General features: G+C 35.2%; 1 protein-coding gene across 1 annotated transcript in view; it reads left to right on the top strand.

The window, feature by feature from the left end:
- Positions 1-20,805, top strand: part of CAPN7 (calpain 7) — a 48,201-nt gene that overhangs the window by 16,934 nt on the left and 10,462 nt on the right. The window contains exons 6-16 of the mRNA XM_007936805.2: positions 549-635; positions 2,792-2,918; positions 3,954-4,039; positions 5,329-5,422; positions 5,991-6,137; positions 8,004-8,110; positions 8,857-8,977; positions 13,041-13,185; positions 13,520-13,619; positions 13,931-14,066; positions 14,622-14,697. Coding sequence (XP_007934996.1) covers positions 549-635; positions 2,792-2,918; positions 3,954-4,039; positions 5,329-5,422; positions 5,991-6,137; positions 8,004-8,110; positions 8,857-8,977; positions 13,041-13,185; positions 13,520-13,619; positions 13,931-14,066; positions 14,622-14,697 — 1,226 coding nt within the window. The remainder of the gene's footprint in view (positions 1-548; positions 636-2,791; positions 2,919-3,953; positions 4,040-5,328; positions 5,423-5,990; positions 6,138-8,003; positions 8,111-8,856; positions 8,978-13,040; positions 13,186-13,519; positions 13,620-13,930; positions 14,067-14,621; positions 14,698-20,805) is intronic.

The raw sequence follows: 20,805 nt of genomic DNA, 5'->3' as shown, positions 1-20,805 counted from the left end.
CCATAACCAGAAAATATGAAAAATATTTTTCGGAATTGTTAATAATCATGTTTTTTAAATTCTGAAATAACTAAGCAATTGATTACTCCCTTTGGGCCAATTTGTGCTTAGGATAGAATTGGCTTTGTGTCCTTGGTATCAGGTAGAATAAACGTCCTTCATTACCTCTAATATAGGCCTATCTTCAGACTAGTGTGCTGGTGGTAAAAAAATAACTCACTGAATTGAATTGGATTAGTTATTCTCTGATATCCAACTGTTCTATGAAAATTTTGCCTAAATAAAGATACCAATAGTGTGAAGTTGTCAGCTGAAGTTTATCATAGTACCATGCTTCATCATTTAAATTTTACAGAGTTTAAATATGATTGGTCATTAAGATGTTCTTGTATGCCATCGAGTGGATTTTGACTCAATAGCAACCTCTGGGACAGAGTAGAACTGCTTCAAAGGATTTCTGAGGCTTAACTACTGTGCCACCAAGAATCTTGGTGATTAAGGTAGACTTGAGTATCTGTTAGATTTTTTTTTTCTCTTGTGTTTTATAGGACAACATCAAAAATAAACGGTATAGAATATGTTCCTTTCATGAGTGTTGATCTGAGGGAACGCTTTGCCTATCCGATGCCTTTCTGGTAAGTAAGCGCTATTTTTATTGCAATTTTTACTTTCAAAATCATTTTTTTTTTGGTACTTTTTTAGTTTTCTGAATTCCAGTTTAATACGTAGAAGCCTTGATGTTAGAATTTTTAATACTTTTTAAGAATAAAAATTTGGTTGGAAAAGAGATGATAAGAGAAGGAGGCCACATAGCAGGAGCATCTGTTATTATGTGCCTGGTAATGGACACATGTGGATCTCCTTTTGCCCAATATTATATTCATAGTTTCTAGCACAGTACTTAGCAGGAAGTGAGTACTCACTCAGTAAATGTTTGTTGAGTTGATGATTGAATTATAGCAGAGATACAAGCCAATCAATGTATGGAATGGAAAAATGAAATAATAGAATGATAGTGTCATATACTAATAATGGTCCAATTCAAAGAAGTGTTGTTAATGAAAATATTAGTTGGCGTAGTCTTCTATAACACCAAGAAAGACTAGTCTGGAAAAAGGATATGGCAGTCTACTTCTGAAAAAAAATTGGCACTGAAAACTTAAAGAATAGTAGTAGAACATTGTAATCAAGAAACTGATTGAATTAGTAGAATTTAAAGACGACAAGAAAAACTAAACCTGCTGCCTTCAAGACAACCATCATAAAGTTGAAAGGAAAATATAAGGCTAATTCAAATTTATAATCTAATTATTAATTAGATTTAATTATTAATTATTAATTATTGGTAATTAATTATTTAGTTTAGTAATTTAATTATTTAGTAATTAGATTTAACTATTTAGTGATTATTAATTATTAGTGATTAATAATTTACATATTTAGTAATTAGATTATAAATTTGAATTAGCCTCGTAATTTCCCTTCAACTTTGTGCCTGTCTTGAAGGTAGTGGGTTTAGTTTTTTATTTGGTCTTTAAATTCTTCTAAATTCAATCAGTTTATTGATTACAGCGTTTTACTACTATTCTTAAAGTTTTTGGTGGCCAGTTTTTTTCAGAAATACACTGCCATGTCCTTCTTCCAGACTAGTCTTTCTTAGTCTGGAAGCTCCTCTGTCCACTGTGGGTGATCCTACTGGTATTTGATATATGAGTGGCATAGCTTCCAGCATTACAGCAACACACAAGCCACTACAGTATGACTAACAGATGAATTGTGGGTAACATGGTGGTGGTGGTGGTGGTTGTTAATATGCCGTCAAGTTGGACCTGACTCATAGCGACCTCTCCTTGGGTTTCCGAGGCAGTATCACTACGGAAATAGATTGCCCCATCTTCCTTCGATAGGTAACGTGGTTAGTGCTGCTCAAATGTTAGTTGTTGTCATTGTTAGCCTTGTAGAGAGTAGTTTGTCAAGGGCTAAGATAAGGAATCTGTAGCTCCTGGGTTCTGAATGAATCAGTTTGCTCTGTTGTTAATGACTCTGTTTTATTGGAACTGAATTTTCTGAACATGTTGTTTTATGCCATTGAATCAATTCGAACTCAGCAACTTGTAGAACAGAATAGAACTGCCGCATAGGGTTTCTTAGGCTGCAGTCTTCATAGGAGCAGGTCACTAGATCTTTTCTCCCACAGACCTGCTGGTGGGTTTGAATCACTGACCTTTCGATTGGCTGCCAAGTGCTTAAACATTGCACCACTGGGACTCCTTTTCCTGAGCATAACCATGCAAAATTAAGCTTTTAAATTCTTAAAGCAAATATAAATAAATTTAATTGATCTTCTACTTTCAGTTATCTATGTATTTCCTTAATTGAGAGAGATGATCAGGTTGACTGAACCCAAAGTTAAATGTAAAGAGCCAGATTTGACCAGAGAGGTATTATAGGATCATAAGTATAAACTGTGATCACTATTAGAAAAAAAAAAAAAAAAAAAAACCTCACTGCCATCAAGTCAGCCCCAACTCATAGCGACCCCTCCTTGGGTTTCCGAGGCAGTATCACTACGGAAGTAGGATTGCCCAACCTTCCTTCCAAGGAGTGGCTGGTGGGTTTGAACCGCCAGCCTTCTGGTTAGCAGTCAAATGCCTTAAGTGCTATGCCAACAGAGGTCCTCTGGTGATCACTATACCAAAAAAAAAAAAAAAAAAGGCAAACTCTAGGAAATTTAATTTTGCTTTTCAGTTATCTTTTAGGACTAATTTATCATCATTATTTATTACCACAGTGATAGATTGGGCAAGCTACCATTATCTCCTAAACAAAAAGTTACATTTTCCAAATGGGTACGACCAGAAGATCTCACCAACAATCCTACAATGATTTACACTGTGTCCAGTTTTAGTATCAAACAGGTAAACATTTATTTTGCATAATTTTCTTTGAAAGCAAATGTTTAAGGTGATTTCAATATAGGTTTGAATTTTTTCTTAGATCTTTGTGATATATTCAGATGTATTAGTATAATTGGAAAGGTTTTTCATTCTGCACATTTTGACTTAAACATGTTGCTTTAATTAATAGTTGGCATTAAGTTGATTCTGACTCAAGGTGACCCCATGTATGCAGAGTGGAACTGCCCACTGGGTTTTCAAGGCTGTGACCTTTTGGAAGCAGATTGCTAGGCCTGTTTAGAAACACCTCTGGGTGTGTTCAAACCACCAACCTTTCAGCTAGTAGTCAAACACTTACCCATTTGGGCCATCGAGGGACAACATACTTACACACAGTGAGATGATAATAAGTATGAATAACCGTTTGGACCAATTGCAGATTTTCAGATAGACTTTACTTAACATTATGAGAAATTTGAAAATCTGAATTTTACCTTTAATAATAGAATGGATATAAAAGTTGGGATGATACTGGGTTTGTATAAAACATCCCAGTGGCAGTACAATAATAATGGCTTTGTTGCAGTCTTTATTTAGTTAAGTTTTGCTTTGAAGTCACAGCTGTCTTCCACATTAATATAGAAAAGATAGTCCTGAAATACTATGATTCAAGAATCTTTTGATACACATTTTCATTCCGATTGATCATATCATAATAAACAAACTTTTAAAAAATGTCGTTAATTTTATGTCCATAAATATTAATGATGTGGTTCAATGAGTGTGTTTTTACCCCTGTAAGGAATACATCATACCTAATGATTCTAAATTAATTCTGCTGAAATACTTTATTCAGCTGTCCTTAGATTTTCTAGGACTAACAATCTGTGAGTCAGCAGGATTTCTGTTTATTTCTGTTTATTATTTTCCTATTCAAGCAATAGTCAAGAAGATTTTTAAAATAAAAAGACAGGTGCATTGCTTAATATGTTTGTGGTAACATTGCAGTTATTTTGCCATGAATGAATTTATTTAAAAAATTTTTCTTACTAACAGACAATAGTATCAGACTGTTCTTTTGTGGCATCACTGGCTATCAGTGCAGCTTATGAAAGGCGATTTAATAAGAAGTTGATTACCAGGTAAAATTTTACATTTATTCCTCTAGCCCTTTTCCTAGAATAATTATCTCTTTTTTGTGGAAATTACAAACTTAGGCCTTATTTCTGTAGAAAGTGGAAAAAACATATCCCTTGGAATATTATGACTCTTCTGTAGAGGTTAAGCAAGGGATTTGTGAATGTGGGAAGATACGGTAAAACAGTTTAAGAATGTCTGCATATACAGTTAAAATAATATATGGAATAAGCTTGTTTTAAAATAAATTGGTCAAAGTAAAATTATGTCATATATATAGTACTTTATCACTGTACTGTACAGTGTGGTAGCCACTAGCCACAGGTTGATATTGAACATTTAAATGGGCTAATATGAACTAAGGGGGACCATAAATGTAAAACATATGTCTGGTTTTGAAAACTTAGCATGAAGAAGATGTAAAATGGGAAAATATTTCAAAGTTTTGTATCAATTACATGTTGAAATAATATTTTGGTTATATTGGGTTAAATAAAATGTATTATTAAAATGACTTAATTTTTTTCGTACTTTTAAAAATACAGCTGCTAGAAAATATAAAATACAGTACTAGCATTGCATTAGAATATACTAAAATGTTGCTGAAATACTTTTTCTTTCAATATTTAAAAGTTATATTAACTTAAAATCATTCTAAAAATAAAGCTCAGCAGTTCAAACCCATCAGCTGCTCCACAGTAGAAAAAAACCTGGCAGTCTGCTCCCATAAAGATTGCAGCCTTAGAATCCCTCTGGGGCAGTTCTGCTCTGCGCTGTAGGGTCTTTATGAGTCAGAATTGACTAGATGACACAAAACAACAACAACATATATTTCATTCAGCTTTTCCTGAGTGGTTTTGTGTGCTGGGTCCTCAGGGTACAAAGATGAAGTAGACACAGTCCTTAGTTTCAAGCTGCTTGGCATCTTGGATAAATAGACAATATAAATAAATAATATTTGGTATGTTCAGTGTGGTCTAAATTTGGCATAAAATATATCCACTTAATGGGCAATTTATTAGTCAAAGTATATAATGTGAAATAGAGCACTTTTCAGAATATTGTGAAATACTCATGATATTATAAGGTACTTTTTTCAGTTATTTTTCGTAAATAAGTACTTTAATTAGGGTAAAATTATTTTCATAGGCATATTACAGGAAATTATTCTCATGTTTACTTTTATAAAATTGTCAAGATAATAGCATATGTCTAAGTAAAACATAATATCCTGTATAGTAGCTCATACTGAATATTAATGTTGATATTTCAATATTTATTTTTCTTACAAAAGCATAATTTACCCTCAGAATAAGGATGGTGAACCAGAATACAATCCATGTGGAAAGTATATGGTAAAACTTCACCTCAATGGTGTCCCAAGAAAGGTGAATAATGTCTCTCTCCATCCTCATCTTCTCTCTCTGCTTTCCCTACCTTTGAGTCTTTAGTGAAATCATTATTTGTGTAGACATTTTTAAAGTTGGTTTAGTTGATTTTGAGCTTGTGTTATTGCTGTTCATGTTACTACCAATGACATATGTTGATAATTTAAAATAAAATTCATGGCAAGTCTTAAAAACTGGTTTAGTGTAAATTAATAAAAAGTTCCAAAAGTAGCATTGAGCTAATGATTATTAATGTTTAAAATAAATTTTAATCTGATAGTTCTTAATTACTTTTTTTTAAATCTTTGTTGTGATTTGGGTAAAAGTTTATAGAGCAAATTAATTTTCCATACAGCAGTTTACATACACTTTGTCTCATGACATTGACTGTACTTAATTACTATTTCTAATTAAAAGGTAATTGGACAAACTAGGTCTGTTAGAAGACTTTATATGTAAGTTATAATCTGAGATTTAAAAAAAAAAGCTTTAAATTTTTTTTTCCTTGATAGAAGAGATTTTAAGATATTTTGTGCCACTTACAGAAATTAATGTTCTCTTTATTCAGGTGATAATTGATGACCAATTACCTGTTGATCATAAAGGAGAATTGCTCTGTTCTTACTCCAACAACAAAAGTGAACTGTGGGTTTCTCTCATAGAAAAAGCATACATGAAAGTCATGGGAGGATATGATTTCCCTGGATCCAATTCAGTAAGTAATAGGATGATCCAAGACACAAACTTATACTATGTAATAAGACTAGTTTAAATCTGAAAATTATAAATGATGTTTTTGTTTAAAGGAAAAGAAAAATTATCAATCCATGAAAAATGTTGACCAGTCACCTTATAATGGGGGTACATATATTCTTGTACAAGGATAGCAAATTGTGTGGAGTCTGTGTCCAGGAAAGCCAAAAATGTATGTGTGTGCCGTTACGTGGGATACAATGCCAGTTAAATACGGTGTACCTTTTCCAGAGAAGCCTGTTCAGATCAAAGGGATGTGGCATGATGTCATCCCCTATATATTTACTCAATTTGTAGATTTGGGTTCTAAGAGTTCTTTTTTGTTTGCTGTTGCTTTTCCAAACTCAGTACAAGTTAGCCTTTAAGATCGAGTGACATTTAGTTGTGAAACTAAACACGTAACAGAAAAGCTTACTCTAATAATGATAATGATAATGATGACAGTCACTCACCATTTAATTAGTTCATATGATAGTCATAAGAACTGCTAGGCCTAAGCCAGAATTGGCTTAACTTTGAATATGACACTAACTAGCCTATGGCCTCAGAATATTTTAACCTTTCTAATCTCTTTATTAAGAGCTCTGGTAGCATAGTGCTTAAGGCACTTGACTGCTAACCAGAAGGCTGGTGGTTCAAACCCACCAGCCACTCCTCGGTAGGAAGGTTGGGCAATCTACCTCCGTAGTGATACTGCCTCGGAAACCCAAGGAGGGGTCACTATGAGTCGGGTCCGACTTGACGGCACATAACAACAACAACAACAATCTCTTTATTTGTCTGTAATATGAAGTTATTACCACCTCTCAGGGTTGTAAAGATTAAATGAAGTAATGTACATATGCAGATCACCCTCATTCGTACCAGGTTGGTTTTCCTACCTAAATCTGGCTTCCTTCACTCTTCTGTTTTTAAAATGCTAGTCAAAGAATATATAGGTCATAGTGAAATGCAATAGGATGTACTTAATCTCCATGCTTGATTACTAAACTGACTTGGTCCTTTAGACTGAGTTTAGCTTTCTACTCTATGGCCTTTTAATTTATGCAGTATAGTTTAGAGAGAAATAAAGAATGAGAATGTGTATAAAACATTTAGCACAGTGACTATCATAAGAACTCAATTAATGGTGAGTGACTGTCATCATCGTCATTATTAAAGCAGTTTTTTCTGTTGTGTGTTTTGAGGTTTCCTCATAATTGCCAGTAAAAAACTTTGTTATACAGGCAGTCACTGAGTTATGAACTAATTCCATTCCTAAGTCTGTCTTTAAGTCAAATTTGTACGTAAACTGGAATAGTTAGGTATGGTTCAAGTCTAACATCAGTTAGTCAAATGTTTGTCTTTGTATATAGTATATACATATATATACATAGTATACAATATGTTTCTAAGCATAAAAAAACATTAAAGAGACACTTCCAGATGTACTAAAACATCTTTAACATAATACAATAATAATAATGTTTTGATATGATTTGGAAAGTATCTCCTGTTTGTTATTACAAACCATTGTATGTACCTCATATTTTCAGTATAATAGGCTTTATGGGGGTTGATTCATATTGATGAGTTGTATGTAAGTTACATGTTTATAACCTCAGCACTGCCTGTATTCAAGAAGAGCTGCAAAGGGTATATGGAAAAGACATCATGTGCTTAAGGAATTTGAGTTAAACAGGACTCAACTCTAATTCTTATTCAGAGTTAAACTTCTGACTTATTCCTATAAAATCATTATACCAAATCAATGAGATTTAATAGCTACCCTGGAGATTCAAGAGCTTGAAAATAACTTTGACAGTCCTTAAATGTGTTTATGTTGCAGAATATTGATCTTCATGCACTGACTGGGTGGATACCAGAAAGGATTGCTATGCATTCAGATAGCCAAACTTTCAGTAAGGATAGTTCCTTCAGAATGCTTTACCAAAGGTAAATATTATTTTTTCTTCCCCCCTTTCTTTTTTTGTAGTGACAGAGGCTGCTTAAAAACTTTGTGCCTTATTTAGAATAAGGATTACACAAACTGTCATTTTTAGTTATTAGGGAAAAAGAATAGACTTCCCTTTGTGCGTTTGCTACAGTCAGCCTTCAGTTATCTTCAGTGATAATATAGTTAATCTAAATTGTAGATAATGCAAATTATTTGAATCAAGAATATGTAATAGAGAAAAACCAGTGTGCATTTCTTAAGTAATGGTAAAGTGTGAGGGGCAGTGGGAAAAGAGAAGACTGAGAACATAAAGAGCTCATGTAAGAACTGGAACATTATCTGTATGGTAATACACATTAATGGCAAAGCTAGAAAGCTCAATGATTTGATAAATAAATTATATCTGTTTTTGAAAAGTGTATTTGGTGTTTCACATCTTTGTTGTTATTTGTAAACTGTTGGAAAATTTAACATTTGCTTTCTGTCTTTGATAAGTATGTACCTGGGAATTAAGTTATCTAGAGTGGGGGGTAAGGAGATAGATATTTTACTCTCTCTGATATGCTGTGAAATAGAATCCACCTCTTGTTGAAAGTTCTTGTGTGTGGGGGTAGCACATACGTAGAAAAGATTTTCACATTTGTAGAAATTTTCATGTAAGGCATTAAGCTAAAAGGGAAGATGGTGTGATCTGAGATTACAAATACGTTTTTCTTTAATTGCTTATCTTTTGGGGTCATTCCAGATTTCATAAAGGGGATGTCCTTATCACTGCATCAACTGGAATGATGACTGAAGCTGAAGGAGAGAAGTGGGGGCTGGTCCCCACACATGCATATGCTGTTTTGGATATTAGAGAACTCAAGGTTTTGCCTTAAATTTTTTTCTCTTGTTTTTCTTATTTAATATTAAGACATTCCAGGACCTCAAATTAGGCAGAGATTTAAAATCATTCTACCTATTAGTGTTAAAGAACTTGACTTCTAGCATTAGAAATCATGGAGGAAAAAAACATTAAAAAAAAAAGATGGGGAATATAATGACAGTCGTAGCACAAATATTGATGATACAACAGAAATGCCGTTAAAGCTCTTCTCTTTCCAAAGCAGTACCAGGGTCATAGTGAATATGCTGCCCTGCAGGTTCTGGGTTACAGGCCAGTGTTTGGGTCAAGCACAGTATTAGGCTCTAGAGTATAGTAGACAGGAAATATTTGTGAAAGGATGAAAAATAGGAAGATACCTAGGAGTAAGAAAGATACTGTGGGTTTGTGTGAGCAAGCATTGCTGTCTTTCACAGCACTTGCCTGCTACCAGGCTTTTCAGGTGCTTCTCTGTAATGCTTCTGCTCAGGTGTTGGAATGCTTGACTTCATTACTTTTCTGGTTATTGATTAGTTACATTTAGCTGAAAAATGGATTGGCTTTATAGATTAGAAATACAAAGATTACTAAGGAAGGCCTTTATTTCTTTGATGGTATAGTTCCTAAGCTAATTAGTAGTTTTTTAGTACTCTCTGCTTAAACTTACAGAAAGAAGTAATGATCAGTCAGCAGTAACAGGGTGCACTATGTATTAACTAGATTGGTTTTCTTGTGTGGAATATGGAATTATATGAATTGTCAAGGCAGTAGGAACTTGTTGCACCATTTTAAAATTTATAGCCTCAAGGCTTTCTAAATCAGCCATTCTTGCACCCCCCCACCATATGGCATAGAATTGTATTTCCCTTAAAAATGACATAAAAATTGACAAATAAAAAAATTAAATAAGCTGAAAAGTGTATATTTGTTTGTTTTAGAAGTGTACTTTGCTACAAACACTTAAGTATTGAAATAACACTCACTGTTGTTCAGTACTATGAGCCAGGCCTTGTGCTAAATATACTCTATATATGACTTTTATTTTATTTGCAGAACATCCTGTGAGGTAGGTATTAATAAATAGGTAACCAATAGGGAAGATAGTAACAAGAGATTTAAATTTAGATAATAAAACAGTCATTATGAAAGTAAACTTGAATTTGAGAAAAATTCTGTGAACATTGTGTCTTTTACTTTGAATAGTAAGACACTGTTATTCTTCAAAGGAAATTGAACAAATAACATGTTTCTGAGAAAGATAGGAACCCATGGTTTGACCTGAAAACAAAACATTAAAAAACTGGTGAATCATAATAAGAATTTCAAATAAGTCTCCTTAGTTTTTTTTAAAAAAAAAACAGTAACATTCATGCAGTATCAGTTCTGCGTGGCAGTTATTTTGTAAAGATTGAGGCATTGGGGAGCATCTGTACATGGACTAAACTGTGGCCAATGACAGATTTTTTCACTGTGATGATGCTTATGTTCACATTGTAATTCTGTGAACGTTACTGATCAAAAACAATATTGACTAGCTTGAGCAGTTCATGCTGTGAAGTCAGTTCCAATTTCCTTTTGTTTACATAAACTCTGTTCATGCAAGATTGATCTTTGCCTAGAAGCTTCTTCACATGTGTTAAAATTTATAGGGTTTTTTTTTTTTTTTTTCACCTTCCATTATTCTATGATTGAGGTATATATTTGAAGAGTTTCCTGAACTCATCATTTTTATATTACTATTCCCTTCTGTAGGAGCTCTGGTAGCATAGTGCCTAAGGTACTTGACTACTAACCAGAAGGCTGACAGTTCAAACCCACCAGCCACTCCTTGGAAGGAAGGTTGGGCAATCTACTTCCATCATGATACTGCCTCAGAAACTCAAGGAGGGGTCGCTATGAGTCGGGGCCAATTCGATGGCACGTAACAACAACAACAAATTCCTTTCTATATTTTGAGACACTTTCTTCTCAAAATATATTTCTAACTTCTATTTAAAAATATGCCCATCTTTACCTCATTCTGGCATTTATCTCTAGAACCTCTTTTGTGTATGACTTAATCTTAGTTGAAAGCCACTCTCGAACTTACATCATTCATGGCTTTCTTTATTTAATTAGATTTTTTATTAATACTTGTTTGAAAGTGTTATCCTTTCTGTTTACCTCTCTAACCTTGTTGCATATTCTAAGATCTTTTTCATTTTTGTCTCAGCAGTTCTCCCTTTGGCTAGTTGTTTCCCCTTCTCCTTGAAGTGATAGTGTACTGTGGAGGTGCATCTCAGGTTTGAGCTGCTCTCATTGTGGACAAGGTCATCATGGGATTTATAAACCTGTCCAAGGCTTTTTGTTTGTTGTTATTTGGAAGTAACTTTGGAATTGTGAGATATTCCAGCATAAACCATATTCCTTTTTTTTTTTTTACTTCTTTGACATTTATTTAGGGTCCTCTGAATTGTTGGTTCTCTGCTTAAGCAAACACAATCTACAGTCATGTCTGAGTGTCCTCTGAAAACTGTACAGCAGTTTCCTCTCCTTTAGTTTCCTTTTTTAGAAAATGGTAGAGTCCAGCATTAGAAAGATCTGCCCATGAGGAGAAAGGTCTTATGAAAAGGAAGAGATTTAAGTATTCATTTTCTGTTCACTGATATGGAATGGGATGAGGCACAGGTGGTATAAAAGAAAATAAATTGTATTATTGAATCTTCTAGGGACTATAGCTTGAGATGATCAACTCTTACGTATTATGTCCCTACCCTAGGCCATGAGTTGCCACCATCTAAAACAGTAAAGGAATGTGTTTTAAAGAAAATGTTACCCAGTTTGACTTATGAGAAAAAGCATACAATTTCCTAATGTGACTGCTTGAATTAAGACAAATATTCTTTTGGATTTATCATCTCTTTTATGTTTCTAAATTAGTGTAATTAGTCAGTAGACCCACCAGTATCTATTGAGAAGTTAACTAAAGCTTAGCACTGTGTTCCATAATGCGTAGTGGAGACCACTGAAAAAGATTGTGTCACCACCTCACGGAGTTTACAGTGTCATTGGGTATACAACACACCTATGTTTACATGAGTAGCACACAATTTAAAATAGCATATTCTTTGTTTTAAACTAATTGTATTGCAGATTGTTGGCACTATAAAATTTATAGGATATGGTGATGAAAAGGAGAAGGGAATTAATGAGTCCTAGATACTTTGTATATATTATTTCATTTAATATTCACAATAGTCTTATAAGGAGACATTATAATCCTTATTTTACATATGAATAAACAAATGCTCACAGGAAGTAAATGACCTACCCAAGGCTCATAAAGCTGATAAATAATGTAGCTGGAATTTGGTCCCATTTGATTCTGACTCCAAAGTTCATTCTTTTCACGTCATTTTCATTTTCACTTCTTTCTTCACTGCTTTAGCCTTCACTTATTGGCAGTCAGTGGAGGAAAAAGTAAAGAGTAGCTAAAAGGGACCAGAGAGGACCATCTGGAAAAGGGAACAACAGCATGAGCAAATGCTTCTACAGGCAAGATTTAATAAGGATGACTTGTGTGAAGTTGTAAGAAGAAAGACTAGCATAGAGCCAAAGATACATGGGTTATGAGTATTGGGAAATATAGTGGGGCCAGAGTAGATTGGACTTAGAAAGGATGAGAAGTACTTGACGCTCTAGGGCAGCACTGTCCAGTAAAACTTCCCACCACAATGGAAATATTCTGTATCTGTGCTGTCCAGTGTACCAGCCCCGTGTAGTCACTGAATCACTGAGCACTTGAAATGTGACTCAGGAACAGATTTTTAAACTTTGGTTAAAATAACCATGTGGCTAGTGACTACTGTATTGGATAGCATAGCTTTAGGGAGTAGGTAGATGTTTAAAGTTTATCAGATATGTGACCTGATGAAAATGTTGCTAAAAGAATATTAATTTCAGGTTGGTTTGGAGGAGAAAGAATTGGTAAGTATTCAGAATCTGTCTTCTCATAGACACAATGGTATAATTACTAAAACCGTGATAAATTTCTGTCATTTAATGTTAACTCTTGTCTTTTTATATAGGGGCTTCGATTTATCCAATTAAAAAATCCTTGGAGTCACTTACGTTGGAAAGGCAGATACAGTGAAAATGATGTAAAAAACTGGACTCCAGAGTTGCAAAAATATTTAAACTTTGATCCCCGAACAGCTCAGAAAATAGACAATGGTAAGTGTATATATCTGTTAATGTTGATACCATTTATTCTTCAAATAAATAGTATGCTTTTATAATGTGAAACGTATTTATCTAACTTAAGTCATTTATTTGGTGTAGTGCCTAAGGCATTTGACTGCTAACCAGAAGGCTGGTGGTTCAAACCCACCAGCCACTCCTCAGAAGAAAGGTTGGGCAATCTACTTCCATAGTGATACTGCCTCAGAAACCCAGGGAAGGGTCGCTATGAGTCGGATCTGAGTTGATGGCAGTGTGTTGCATTGTTGTTGTTGAAGTCATTTATTATTCGGATGTTTTTAAATTAAGAAAGATATTTAATTTTCAGGAATATTCTGGATTTCATGGGATGATTTATGCCAGTATTATGATGTGATTTATTTGAGTTGGAATCCAGGTCTTTTTAAAGAATCAACATGTATTCACAGGTAACTTTTCATACTTTTCAGAATATGCTTTATAATAATCTCAACTTTTTTTCATTTAAAATGTTATGGTTAATTTGGAAGACCAGTATGACCAGTATCCTTTCTTTTTGTTATGCCCTCAAGTGACTATCATGTATTAGTTGTTTTCTTTCTGTACTTTTTGGTTATGCCAAAAAATTTTTAAAAAATGGTAAAACTAAATAAAAACAATAGCATAATTGTTTTAAAACACAGCACTTTGAAAATTGTTATATTTTAGCTGCATAAGAAATTTAATTACTACCTTTATCTTTGTTGACTCTGTCTTTTAGTACTTGGGATGCTAAGCAAGGACCTGTGAAAGATGCCTATAGCTTGGCCAACAACCCCCAATATAAACTGGAGGTTCAGTGTCCACAAGGGGGCGCTGCAGTGTGGGTTTTGCTTAGTAGACACATAACAGACAAGGTATGATAACTTTCTAATGATACCTCATACAGAAATTCTTTTAAATTTAATTAGACTGTTTATTATGAGATACATAAATTGATCACCAGCCTATATCATTTATATAGGTGCCCTGAAAATAGTGGCTTGTTTTTGTATAAATAAATATTTTCATCTAAGGAAATTTATAATTGTACACTTAAAATCTTGTTAAAACATCATCTCTGGAGAAAAATGTGAGGAAGCTTATGCTTTTTTAGTGAGGGTTTGAGGCTTGACTGTATGCTTTAGACCTTGATAATATTAACATTATGCTGAAGGGCGTTTGAAAATGTAAATTCATTATGCCTCATTCTGTAAAAAGTAACTATAATCTGAATAGCCCCAGAATTATCTTACTTAATATAATAACACAATTGTAATAATCATCTGAAATAACAGCTTAATTCTGAAAAAACAATCTGTACTAAGGAGCTGAAAGGAATGCTCTTAAAATTAGAATTTTTCTTTTAAACACAAAATAAGGAGCATTTTGAACCCATTTTCATAACCACATTGGATTCTTTGTGATTTTAGGATGATTTTGCAAATAATCGAGAATTTATCACAATGGTTGTATACAAGACTGATGGGAAAAAAGTTTATTACCCAGGTATGTTTAAGTAGCCAAACAAACATTAAAATTTTATTTACATGATCAAATTGATACCTGACAGATTTTATGTAGGAAATGTACAGAAATTAATTAGAAACTTTGCATATAGATGGGTGGTTATTTATGCTACTTGTAATTTTTTTTTTTTTTAAAGTGACATGACTCAATGCTTTTTCTTTTCTTTTTTTTTTTCCGTAGTGTTCCCTCTACTCCCATCCCCTCCCACCCCTGGCAACCAACAAAGAAAATGTCCCTCCATATATAAACCTTTCCTTGACCCTCCACAACAATGAACTAACACTATATTTGTCCTTCTGTGATTGACTTATTTCACTAAGCATAATGTTCTCCAAGTTCATCCATGTTATGCGGTGTTCTGCAGACTCTACATTATTCTTTAGTGCTGCATAGCATTCCATTGTGTGTATATACCATAGTTTGGTCATCCCCTCTTATGTTGATGGGCACTTAGGTTGTTTCCATCTTTTTGCTATTGAAGATAGTGCTGCAATGAACATGGATGTGCATATACCTGTTCCTGTCCTGGCCCTCACCTCTCTAGGATATATACCTAGTAGTGGGATTGCTGGGTCAAATAGTATCTCCAATTTCAGCCTTCTAAGGAATCGTCATACTGCTTTCCATCACTTTTTGTATCACTTCACAGTCCTACTAGCAGCATATGAGAGTCCCAATCTGTCCACATCCCTGCCAGCATTTGTTATTTTCTGTCTTGTTGAACCTTGCTATCAGTACTGGGGTGAGATGGTATCTCGTTGTTTTGATTTGCATCTCTCTGATGGCCAGTGATAGTGAGCATCTTTTCATGTATTTGCTGGCCACCTGAATCTTCTCCTTGGTGTGAAGTGTCTATTCATGTCTTCTGCCCATTTTTCAATTGGATTGTTTATTCCTTTGCTGTTGCGGCATTGGAGTTTTCTGTAAATCTTAGAGATAAGTCCCTTGCCAGATACGTAATTATCGACAAGTATAAATTTGTTGCTGTCATTTTTGTTATGTGCTTTTTCATGGTGTTGATTTCTTTGTTCCATATAATGTTCTGTGCTGAGCTTGTTTTGTTTATGAACTGTGTTATCACTTTCTTCATTACTATTGTTTTGTTGTTGTTATGTGCCATTGAGTCAGCCCCGACTCATAGCGACCCCTCCTTGGGTTTCCGAGGCAGCATCACTATGGAAGTAGATTGCCCAGTCTTCCTTCCGAGGAGTGGCTAGTGGGTTTGACCCACCAGCCTTCTGGTTAGCAGTCAAGTGCCTTAGGCACTATGCTACCAGAGCTCCTTAGTATTTGCTAAATATTTGTACTGGTCCTCTTTTTTATTTTGATGTGAAGGTTTATCATTTTTCTTTGACACTACCCTGTGATACATAGTTTGCTTCCTAAGTTTAGAACAGTCCATTCTATATTGTAGTTGTCTTGACATCCTTACCATTTAGAAGTTTTGTAACTACACAGTTTTTTCCCTCTTTTTGTCCTAATTTGTCAATTGATGTCTCTGGTTCCCTGTTTACAATCTTGTAGGCTTATTTACTTTGGATACTTCCGTAGCTGAGTTGGTTTCTGGATTATGTCATCATGTGTGTTAATGGTTAGTTGTTGTTTGCTATTGTTGGTTCTCTGCCCAGAGGACTCCCTTTAGCATCTCTTGGAAGGTTGGTCTGGTTTTAAAAATTCCTTTAATTTCTGCTTATCTGGAAATGTCCTAATTTCACCATCATATTTGAGGGACAGTTTTGTTGGATACATAATTCTTGGTTAGAAATTTTTCTCTTTCAGTGTCTTATATATACCATACCATTGCCTTCTCACCTGCATGGTTTCTGCCAATAAATCCAAGCTTGGTCTTATTGGTTGCCCCTTATAGGTAACATTTCGTTTTTCCTGTGCTGCTTTCAGGATTCTTTCTCTTTGTCTTTGGTTTTGGTGAATTTGATGATGATATGTCTTAGTGATTTTCTTTTGGGTCTGTCCTGTTTGGGATTTGTTGGACTTCTTGAATAGATACATTGTCATCTTTCATCATACCAGGAAAATTCTCTTCCAACAAATCTTCGACAATTTTTTCTGTAGTTTTATTTGTCTCTTCCTGTTTTGGAATTCCGATACACATAGGTTATTCCTTTTGATGGTGTCCCACATGAACTTTAGGCTTTCTTCATTTTGTTTTGATCTTTTTTCTGATTGATCACTTTCCAAAGAAGTATTGAAGTATTTGCCTTCGATCTCACTAATTCTGTCTTCCATTGATTCAATTCTACTCCTTTGCCCATTCAGTGTCTTATCTATTTCTGAAAATTTAGTATTAATTTTTTGGGTTTCTGTCTAGATTTTGTGTCATTTCTAATTTTTAATTTATTTTGTCATTTTGTTCTTGTGTTGTCTTTTGAAATTGGTCTAGGGTTTTCTCTGTGTTTTCCTCAATTTTGTCAGTGTTTTCCTTGATCTGTCTCTCAATTCATTGCAGATACCTAAATATAATGAATTCCTTATCAGGGAGTTCCAATGTTGCGTCTTCCTCAAGGATGTGTTTTGGGTCTGTATCCTAGTCCCTTGTTTTTCCTGCTTTCTCTTGCTTCTTTGTTTGCACTGTGATGCTCTGTTGTCTCCGAGGCATTGTGATGTTTTTGTGTTTATATTTAATTGGTGATTGTATGTTGGAGCAACTGGGCCACGATTTTCATTTTCTTTTTTTTGTTTGGATATTATCTATATAAGTAGGGTACTGTGCTCTGCTGCTCTATTCACTAGTTAGCAGCACTTATACACTTACCACCTGTCTCCTTTCCAGTTGTCAGCCTCCTGTATGTCTCTGCCCTCCTTGGCAAACAGAACCTATTCTTAGGTCCCTGGAATCTGAATGAAATTACTTTAAAAATATGGTCACTTTAAAATCCAAAATGGCCACCACTTGTAAACAGTCAATATGGCTGCACCCTCTAGACAGTGGAAAGTGTACAGCTCAGGTTGTCTACCTTCTTGCTGTTTCCCTTCCTAGTCATAGACCATCAGTGCGGTCGTCCCTGTGGCCCTTGGCGACCAGGGCTGATCTTTAGGTCAATTCTCAAGTCCCATCACCACTTGGAAATATTCATGCTATTGGTCTTGTCAGAGTAGCTGACAGTCCACTGCTCTGACTATGTCTGTACTCACTGTTTTCGTTCAGGTTTTTCCACTAGTTGGTGCCTAATCCACTTCTGTATTGTACCTTTCAAAGCTCAGGGCTCCAGGATTATCTTCTGTATCTCTGTCAATTGGTTTCTCTTTTCTTTGTTGAAGAGGGTCTGTGTAGCTTGTTTGCCTGTTCCTCCATCTTACCAGAAGTCTGTTGGCTGCTTGTAATTTTAATAGACTCCAGAAATACGTGATTTCCACATTCTTATAAATTTCTGTCAGTTACATTTCTAACACTGAAATCATGCTTCTGATCAGCAGTATTGCATGGTTCTCTATATGTTAGATAAAACCTATATTCTTTAGCATGGTGGTTAAGGCTTTTATATTTTTATTTTATTTATGTTACATTCTGGCCTTAACTTCCCTGTCTCGTGCCTCAGCTTTTCCCAGGACCCTTACTGAGATACTTGCTATCCCTGAATATACCATGCCTTTGTTGCCGCTCTTTTCACCCAGTTTCCTCTGCTAGGAGTCGCTCTTTTCCTGCCTTCTACCCACATACTCTTTTTACCCTATTCTTCATGAAGCTGGTTAAGACCTAGCTCAAATGTCATCTGTATGATAACCCTTCCAGATTCTGCCAGGCATAGTGAATCCCCCCTTCCCCTCTGCAGGGCTTTTGAGGCTTTTAATATGCTGTATTGAAATGTGCATTCATTTGTTCAAAATTCTTATCACTTATTGACAAGGCACTGTTTTCAGGGCATGAAAAACACTGATTAACTGAATAAGACTCTGCTTTCATAGAGTTTATGTCCTAGTGGAGGAGACATAAATAAACAAGAAAATATCAGATACAGGTTGTATAAATAAAGAAGATGGGGTCATGTGTTAGTGACTTATTCGTTGCTTTCATTAGGTGGTCATGGAAGGCCTTTTTGAGAAGGGATAATAGGAACTCTGAATAACAAAAGGGAATGTTATACAAAGAAACAAAAGCAAAAGCATCATTGGCAGAGGGAGCTGCTATCTACTAAGGACCCTACAATGGGAAAAAGACTGGTGTGTTTCTGACGTGGTAAAAAGGCCAAAAGGAATGAGGAGGCGTGGTATCAGGTCAGGAAAGCGTGCAGGAGTCAGATCACAGAAGGCTCTGTAAGCCACAGGAAAAGAGTTCGGATCTTGTTCTGAGTGCAGTGGGAAATCTTTGGAGAGTCTTGATCAAGAAAGTGGCATCAGATTTTTTTTTTTAAAAAGAACATTCTTTGTGTAATATACTGGAGGGGGCCAAAAATGGAAGCTTGGACACTTTTATTAGTTTATATGGTTTGAAATGAGGTGGTAGGTGGTGGTTTTTGTTAGGTACCATCAAGTCGGCTTTGACTCATAGCAACCCCATGTACAACAGAAAAAAAAAAACCTGCCTGGTCCTGTTCCAGCCTCACAATACTTGCTATACCCAAGCCTATCATTGCAGCCACTGTGTCAGTCCATCTCGTTGAAGGCCTTCCTCTTTTTTGTTGACCCTCCACTTCACCAAGCATGATATCCTTCTCCAAAGAATGGTCCCTTCTGACAACATGACTAAAGGAGGTGAAATGAAGTCTGGCTGTTCTCACTTCCAAGGAACACTCCTGCTGTACCTCTTCTAGGACATATCTGTTAGTTCTTTTGGCAGTCCATGGTACCTTCAGTATTCTTTACCAACACTACAACTCAAAAGCATCAACTCTTCTTCAGTCTTCCTTATTCATTGTCCAACTCTCACATACATATGAGGTGATTGAAAATACCATGGCTTGTGTCAGGCACTCCTTAGTCTTCAAGGAGATATCTTTGTTCTTCATCACTTGAAAGAGGTCTTTTGCAGCAGATTTGCCCAGTGCAATGCATTATCTGATATCTGGACTGCTGCTTCCATTGGTGTTGATTGTGGAACCAAGTAATATGAAATCTTTGACAATTTCAGTCTTTTCTCCATTTATTGTGATGCTGCTTATTGGCCCAGTTGTGAGGATCTTTGTTTTCTTTATGTTGAGGTATAATCCATACTATAGACTGTAGTCCATAATCTTCACCAGTAAATGCTTCAAGTCATCCTCACTTTCAGCAAGCAAAGTTGTGTCGTCTGCCTATCACAGGTTGTTAATAAGTCTTCCTCCAATCCAATTGCCACGCTGTTCTTCATATAGTCCAACTTCTCAGATTATTTGTTCAGCATACAGATTGAATAAGTATGGTGAAAGGATACAACCCTGACACATTCCTTTCCTGATTTTAAATGATGCAGTGTCCCCTTGTTCTGTTGCAACAACACCCTATGTGTATGTTCCTCATGAGCACAATTAAGTGTTGTGGAATTCCCATTCTTCTCAATGTCATCCACAATTTGTTATGATCCACACAATCAAATGCTTTTGCATAGTCAATAAAATATAAGTAAACATCATTCTGGTATGCTTTGCTTTCAGCTATGATCCATAAGACATCAGCAATGATATCCCTCATTCCACATCCTCTTTTGAATCCAGCTTGCATTTCTGGAAGTTCTCTGTCAATATACTGCTACAACCGTTTTTGAATTATCTTTAGCAAGGTTTTACTTGCATGCGATATTAGTGATATTGTTCGATAATTTTCACATTCTGTGGGATCACCTTTCTTTGGAATGGGTACAGATATGGATCTCTTCCAGTCAGGTGGTCAGGTAGCTATCTTCCAGATTTCTTGGCAGAGACACGTGAGTGCCTCCAGTGTGGCATCCGTTTGTTGAAACACCTCAATGGGTATTCCATTAATACCCTTGTTCTTTGCCAATTCCTTCACTGCAGCTTCAACTTCTTCCTTCGTTATCATTGGTTCTTGATATATGCCACCTCCTGGAATGGATGAACATTGACCAGTTCTTTTTGGTACAGTGAGTCTGTGTACTCCTTCCTTTTTTCTTTTTCTTTTTTTTTTTTTTTTTTT

The sequence above is a fragment of the Orycteropus afer genome, unplaced genomic scaffold (assembly GCF_000298275.1).
Source record: "Orycteropus afer afer isolate SDZICR_OR568_19922 unplaced genomic scaffold, OryAfe1.0 scaffold00003, whole genome shotgun sequence".
Taxonomy (NCBI): Eukaryota; Metazoa; Chordata; class Mammalia; order Tubulidentata; family Orycteropodidae; genus Orycteropus; species Orycteropus afer.
This window is presented reverse-complemented; position numbering and strand designations above follow the sequence as displayed.